At 45.8% G+C, this 7704-nt stretch overlaps 1 protein-coding gene across 2 annotated transcripts in view; it reads left to right on the forward strand.

The window, feature by feature from the left end:
* The window catches only part of klhl32 (kelch-like family member 32), a 28817-nt gene that overhangs the window by 19564 nt on the left and 1549 nt on the right, over nt 1–7704 (forward strand). Inside the window, exons 7-10 of one of the 2 annotated variants that reach the window (XR_015118604.1) lie at nt 1336–2062; nt 2217–2275; nt 4787–5456; nt 7120–7192. Coding sequence is in view for 1 of the 2 variants with exons in the window: in XM_086219194.1 (XP_086075320.1) it covers nt 1336–2062; nt 2217–2275; nt 4787–4979; nt 7120–7214 (1074 nt within the window). In the remaining variant the exon portion in view is untranslated. Of the gene's footprint in view, nt 1–1335; nt 2063–2216; nt 2276–4786; nt 5457–7119; nt 7215–7704 lie in introns of those variants that run through there. The other variant, XM_086219194.1, reaches the window with a different exon arrangement.

Consider the following 7704-nt stretch of genomic DNA (forward strand, 5'->3'; position numbering starts at 1 on the left):
TAACCAGGCACCGCCACCATAATCAGTCTCTGATTAGGCTGCTTTGGGCCTCCTTCACTTCGCCCAGAAGGTTAATTTGAGCATCAGACGGAAGCGAACGGCAAGCGGGGGCCATCGTCCGAAAGGCTGGGGGGTGGGCACGCCAATACCAGACCGATATAGCTTGGCCGTCAATCATCGTCAGTCAGAGTTTTCTTAGAGTCTCTCACGCTCTGGAAATCACATTTTCTCTGGCTTTGTTCCCCCCTCTCTTCCTTCTTTCTTGCCATCCTTTGCTCTGCCTTCATGTAGCCCCTCCTCTCCCCTTACCTCTCTCCCTCACTATCTCTTCCCCTCACTCTATCCTTTTCATGCACACACACTCTTGCACTTTTCCCTTTCAGTGCGGAGGGGAAGGAGGGAGAAGTAGTTGATTTATTCTGTGCCCTGAGGAAGTTGTGTGATGCAGCGTGACCTTCACAGTCAGCTGCCAGAGTGCACGCGCACATGTACAAACACACACACACACACACACTGTCACTTCAGAGCTATAAAGAGGAGAGAGGCGGGGTGAGCGTTCGAGAAAGGGAGGGTGAGATACTGCAAAATGACGGAATCCTGACATGCATGTTTGTTGTATGTCCACACCTTTGGAGGGAAGATCATGTGAATCAAGTGTTTTTAATCCTGCACACATCGAATTCTGCATCTTAATGTCTGTTATGTCACTAAACAATGAGCCACCTCCATTGCCTTGACTGAAGTAGTGAGTCCTCTGCCGCTGCACAGATTAGGTTGAGAAGCACATTGTTTTTATGATAATGGTATCAGCGATCTCCAGTCATCTCGCCCACATTCACACCTCGCCGCAGCTAAATAACCTTCCACAGCGCTCAAGTTCAATTACATCCCTTCACTGCAACCCAGTTCGCCTGCATTAAACAAAGGAGTGTGCCTGTGGATATTTACAGTCTTTATATGGAATGCTCCTGATTAATAAATACGTGTGTGTGTGTGTGTGTGTGTGTGTTTGTGTGTGAGCACGCATGTGTGTGTGTTGGCTTGCTTCAGTCTTGCCATCATAGCCTGTAGGTGCCATGAAAAAAAATGATGATTAGCAGCCCCGCACCAGTTTTTACCAGATTTTCCCTTTAGGGGCCATTGTTTTCTCACCTCAAGTGTTTTCACCTTCTTCCATCTCTCCTTCCTGGTATATTTCATGCTTAATGCTCCCTTCTGTTTGACAGCGACATTGTCCTTTTTTTTTTTTCCCTTCGCATGCCGACCTTCTTTCATTTCACCTTTCTGATTAACCTTTTACCGGTTCTCCCCCTGCTTTTATCTCCTTTCCTGTAGTTTGTTGTTCTGTGGTTGGAACATGACTGCCGCTATCAGTACACTGAGGACCTCCTGCAACACGTCCGCTACGGCCTGATGGACGTACCAACACTGCACCACCTGGCCCGTAGCCATCCGCTGGTCCAGTCCAGCCCCACTGCGGCTGGCCTGGTAGAGGAAGCCCTGGATTACCACCACGCCACCTTTTCACAGCCCCTCCATCAGTCAGCCCGCACTAGGCCTCGCTTCCAGTCCCTCACCCTTTACATAGTTGGTGGGCGGAAGCGGGAGGTGTGCAGGGTCAGGGAGCTGCGCTACTTCAACCCAGCTGCACAGGAGCAGGTGCGTGTGGCAGGGGGGTCGAACTGGAGCGAGCTGGCACCCATGCCCACTGGGCGCAGCCACCACTGCGTGTCTGTAATGGGGAACTTCCTCTTTGTTGTGGGTGGGGAGGTGGAACACGCCACTGGGAGGACGTGTGCGGTAAGGACTGCTTGTCGATACGACCCCAGGGGGAACCGTTGGACTGAGATTGCCTCCATGAAAGCCTGCAGAGAACACTTTGTCCTAGGAGCTTTGGGTCAGTACCTGTATGCAGTGGGGGGTAGGAACGAGCTGAGGCAGGTGCTACCCTCGGTGGAGCGGTACTGCCCCAAGAGGAACAAATGGATGTTTGTCCAACCCTTTGATCGTTCACTCTCCTGCCATGCTGGCTGTGTGGCTGAAAACCTGCTCTGGGTCTCAGGTACAAAACACGCTAATGGGGACCAAAGTCTCAAGATAGAGTACACAACATTTGCTCTGCTATGACCTTGATTCTGAGCATTCATGCGCATACCTGTTTGTACTAACCATGTCTGCTCTCTGCTAACAACCCAGAGTGTTATTTTATTTCACAGGGGGGGTGACAAACACGGCTCAGTACCAGAATCGGCTGATGGTGTACGACCCAGAGCAGGTAACTAGCTACTACTAACTTGAAGCTAAACATACTGTTGTTTCCCATCATTTCCATGCAGATGTCCGACATCAAGCTTCTCTGCTCTATGAAAACACCGGTACCCCCCCATCTTGTAACAGTCAGCTTTGTTTAACACCACAAATTTGAAAATTTAAAAAAACAGTGTGGATTTAGAAAGTAGGGAGGTTAGCAGCATTAAGCCACCTGCTTGAAGCTCAGCAGTCAATCTGCTTCTGTGTATCTCGTGTCTGTTTCAGCTTGATGAAAAGCATGACAGCAATACAGGAGTGCGATTCTATTTCTGTCAAGTCGCCTTTTAACAGCGACGATGTTGGTAGGTCTCATGTGGTAGGAGTTGTCGTGGTGGAGAACTCTCAGACTAACAGCTCAACTCTGGCATTCCCTCGGTTCTAGAACTTCTCACGTTGTGGTTTGCTCTCACCCCCTCTGTCACAGCAGGCAGCTGTTCTCAGGGAGACGGCTCTGATAAATCTCCCTTACACTGCCTGACCGGCCCAAAAAGTTCGTAACTAGCCCTTTAAAACCTAAACAATCAAAAAGGTAACAGAAAATTCGGATTTTTTTGTAGCTGGACTGTTTATTGGATATACTGACAAAAAAACAAAAACAAAAACAAAAAACAAGCAACTGAAAATTTTGCAAATAAGAATTTTGTTCTGTATCTTTACTCTTACGTCTGGATTTTTGGTCCAATTTATTGCCTACAGTATGTTGTTTTAAACAAACTTAAACATCACAACTTCACCAAAAAGTGATCTCAGTAGTGATGTCGAGGATGAAGAAACTCATGTCTCAAATACGACCCACTGGGTGTTGCAGAGCTGGTTGCCAAGCTGAAGAGTTGAATAGAAGAGTTGACAAAGCATAGAGCAGCGAAAGAAAGGTATGAAAGGACAGCAAAATGGCTGTTTCATTTCCACAGATAGGCACTTAAAGCTGGTTGACCCTCAGTTGTCTTTTCAGTTTGATGAAATCCTGTGCTAATTTTGGACAGGCTGTGCAGTGCCGTGAGATGAAATTTGCGATATTTGCCTTTGCTCGCGGCGGTTGTATGTTGGCCAGATTTACAAGGTACCAGATCATGAAGGTCTCTGTGTTCCTAGCTGCATGTATTCAAGCCTGAGATCCTCCAGAAGTGCCCTTGAGCAAGATTCTTCACTCCTTTACCTCCGCCATCAGTGCATCACCGTGTGTGTGCGAACAGTAGGATAGAAAATGCACAAATGCATCCTATTCACTGTATCATCCTTTAACGAAGGGGGTTAGGGGAGCGGCCCATGGAACTCTGGGAACAGACATCCAAAAACAAATTTATGTTAAACGTGTATGCAAATTTTTATTTTGAAAATTCTGTCTGAGGTGTTTTTGTTAATTTTCTGCTTTTGAATTCCATCGCCATGAAACAATAATGGATCTTTGGGTCCATCCTCTGTTCACCGTGATGGATTACACACGGCAATCTGAAGAATCTGCTGCTTGATTATCACGCCATATGGAAATTAATGGAAACCAATGGCATCCTGCAAAAACAACAACAAAAAAACATATTAAGTTGCATTCTTTGGAATGTGGTTGGAATCATAATCAAATAACATACATTTATGAATAAATTGGAATAAAGAAAATAAAACTTGGAATCATCCTAATGAACACACAGAGTTTAGCTTTATGTCTTAAATACAACCTGAATAAAGAAAAAACAGATGAAATGAAATGTCATCTGCAGCATTCACTCACACAGAGGAATGCACTGAGATGCACGTTCTGTTTTTGTATGCTATTTCATGAGCCATGGGTGTAAGTAAGGCTGCATGCAGTACAGAAGTATGAGGTGTGTGTGTGTGTGTGTGTGTGTGAATGAGGTGCACATCCATATGGGTCTATGTTTGTACAGGTCGGTGTGGAAGAAAGAAAGAAAGAAAGGAAGAAAGAAAGAGGGAGAGAGTCTCATTTGTATTCACCATGAATCTACATTCACCTGCCAGAGCAACAGCAACCCCCCCACCCACTCTACCCTCAACAGATGGCCACCCGTCAGCTCCCAGCAGACACACACATACACTCTCATTCTCTGCCTCAATCAAGCGCCCTCTCTCTCTCTCTCACACGCACACACACACATACACACGCACTGACACAAAATAAGCTTCGACACACTTAGTGAAATGAGCAGGGATTCTCAGTGTAAAATGGAGTGGCTGAAACATATGATTAGAAATAGGGAGGGAAGTCATTAGTAGAAACCAGAGCTCCAGTGTCACGTTATTTATCTAGCGCTGAGCATACATCAATTACCCATGCATGGATATGCTTAAATATTAATCTTCTTATTCATCCTCCTTCCCTTCGCTTCCATTCCCACCTCTCTCTCTCTCTCTCTCTCTCTCTCATACTAAATCTCACCTCCTCATCATTTTCTCCCTTCTCTTCCATCATCTTTAACCCCTCATTCACTCTCCACCTCCTCTTCCTCCTCCTCCTCTTCAGGACCAGTGGTTAGCCCGCAGTCCCATGTTGCAGAGGCGAGTTTATCACGTTATGGCGGCGGTGAGGAGACAGCTTTATGTGCTAGGGGGGAACGACCTGGACTACAACAACGACCGCATCCTGGTGCGCCACATTGACTCCTACAACATGGACCTGGACCAGTGGACACGCTGCTCCTTCAGCCTCCTCACGGGTGGGCCAAGTCAGGGACAACACACCCAGATTCAGATTTGAAGATGCCTGGATAGGATTCATCAGTTAGTGCCCCAACTGTCTAAACCCACCCCACCCCCTCACGACAGGTCTGGATTATTTAGTTAACTGAAACTGGTTTGCATTGCATCTGGTGCTGTTGTTATGGCAACAAGTCCAAGGCAAACCTGCTAGTCAACTGGAGGAAGATCAATGTTGCATTCTTTTAAGGGTGAAATCCTCCTATGTGATTTCACTGTCAGTTACAAATCTCTTGACAGGTAATGACAAGACGGCGATGTGACGCCAATAACATTACCACACAAGAACATGCCAACTATTGAGAAGCCACAATGTTGTGTCATAGAATGGAAGACAACAATGTCTACATTATTGTATCATCTTGTGTTAACTAAGCTCATTTCTTCCTGATAACAGGTTGATTTATTTGGTCACCTCGAGGTAACTAAAGGCCAAGGTAATCTTGAGAAATCAGAGATACAAGCACGAAAACAAAAGCCGTAAAGTTAATTAGTCTCATGTTGCCAGTCGTTCCAGCTCTGGAGAGATGTCTGGCTCCACCTGCTACCATTCTGCTGTAGCAGAACGAACGCTCTGGCTCCCTCTGTTTCCCTCAGCCAATCATAATTGTCTTTGGAGGGTTTTAGGACCAGGATGCAGCAGTGAAGGCGCCCTTGCAAAACAAGCTCAGGAAAAGCAAATTCTGTGCAGGAAACTCCTTTATATTTTCAAAGTCATTGCAGTGTTTACAGCTGCTCAACGGAGCAGGCCTGCATTACTGCGTGTTCCAGATCTCCCTCGATCCTGCCACATCCACTATGTGGGCTGCAACTGGCTAGCTAGCTAGCTCGCTAGCTCAGAGCTCGTCCTTGAGTCATGGAGCAGCAAACTTGACTACATGCTAACAAACTCTTGTCTTTATGAGAAAACTAGCTTAGTTATCTTGAGATAACACAATATTTTACTTGTGCCCTTGGGAAAATGGTAATAGTCATAGCCAGGCACAGCAAATCGTGGCTACCATGCCTCGACGGGATGATCAGGATGATGGTATGTTTGAAAAAGTAGTTACTGTTGAGGGAACGTTGTGCATCTCTAAAAGTGATTTGTTTTTTGTAAATTTCTCTGTGATTTACATTCAGAAATTCTGTTATTGCCAAAGCAAAGTAAATCATTTTTACAATTTATTAAATTGTAAATGTGTGAGCACAGAAAGTTGCACAACTCTCAAAACATTTCAGAGTTTCGTATTTGCAGGACACACATGATAAAACATGGGCTTAGTTTGAAATACTATGAGCAAAATTGCATAAAGTCATAATAAAATACTCTGACTTAGAATGCTGAGAATCAGGATGCACCTAACATTTAATGTAGTTCTGGTGGTAAAATATAATTTGAGCTACAATCTATAAATTGAACATTTACTGGACTGCAAAAGCTAATAAGAAGCCAGGAGAAGGCAAGTTTTGGCTTCATTATTCAGATTAACCACATTGTGTTGTGTGATTGTGCACACCGTTGCCCCCCCCCCCCCCCCCCCCCCAAGTAAAACCTTACCAGATGAACCTGCAGACAGAGATCACCTGACTGCAGCTCCAGTGTGCAGCCATCCCTGCACTGGTTGACTGTCGCCAGCAGCTCACAGCTGCTTTTAGAGGAAAATGCTCTGAAAAAACTACCTGTTCACCACCAAATGGTTAACAGCCAGCGTGCAGCAGTGACCAGCTGGTGAACATGGAGGAGCATTTAGCAGCTGAAGAGCCAAATCTTTCCCCGAGGACAGGAGTCAGTGTTGTGATCCATCGTGTCACTGCACGCTGCAGGATGCGGTTTGACTCAGAGTTCACGTCATTGTCTTCTCACAAGGTTGAGAGTTCACTCGACTTTCCTCGTCTGTACTGTACTTGGAGCTTCAGAACAGGAAAAGTTGAAGGCAAAGTCACAGGGAAGAGCGCAGGAGCTCAATCTTGGCTCACCGAACACCAGCCCCCCCTCCCCACCTGTGTCCTGTCTTTCTGCATTTATCTCGCCGGTCTCTCGGGGGACATGGATGTCATATTGTCAGAATGTCCTCTGCTTGGCACAGTGAAGCATTGTGTTGCTTCTGTCGTCCTCAGGTCAAAACGAGTCCGGCGTAGCGGTCCACGATGACAGGATCTATGTGGTCGGAGGCTACTCTATCTGGACCAACGAGCCTCTGGCGTGCATTCAGGTGTGATCTCTCTTCCAGCTGTTCATACACACGGCACACGCCGAGTAAATTTAAGTAGAACTACCAGACTAAAAGCATTTAAATGAGGGAGTTGTTTTAATGTTGCCCTCACATGCTGCAGGAAGCACACAGACCAGCCAGATCTAAAATATCTCCCCAAATATTGATGGATTGCCGTGGAACGTTGTTGGGAAATGAATGACTCCCCTTTAGTGCCACCACGAGGTTGACATTTGATTTTTTTTTTTACGGTGCACAGATGAACCTTAAACACTTTAGTCATCCCTTGAGTGCCATTTTCAGGTCAAATCTTCTATTTGTCAGCAGTGGCACAGAAGCATATGGTTAAAAAAACAGTATAATGACATATTGCCCATTCTGCTTTTTATGTATGCGGTTTACCTTCTCTCCTTTTTCTGGATGTGATTTGACCTCCACCCTTTTTACTCTTTGGTAGTTCATTTTACAGAATTGTAGTTTTCTCTGTAAA

Source organism: Aulostomus chinensis, chromosome 11 (genome assembly GCF_037954235.1).
Source record: "Aulostomus chinensis isolate RoL2024-O1b breed Wild chromosome 11, RoL_Achi_v1.0, whole genome shotgun sequence".
Lineage (NCBI taxonomy): Eukaryota > Metazoa > Chordata > Actinopteri > Syngnathiformes > Aulostomidae > Aulostomus > Aulostomus chinensis.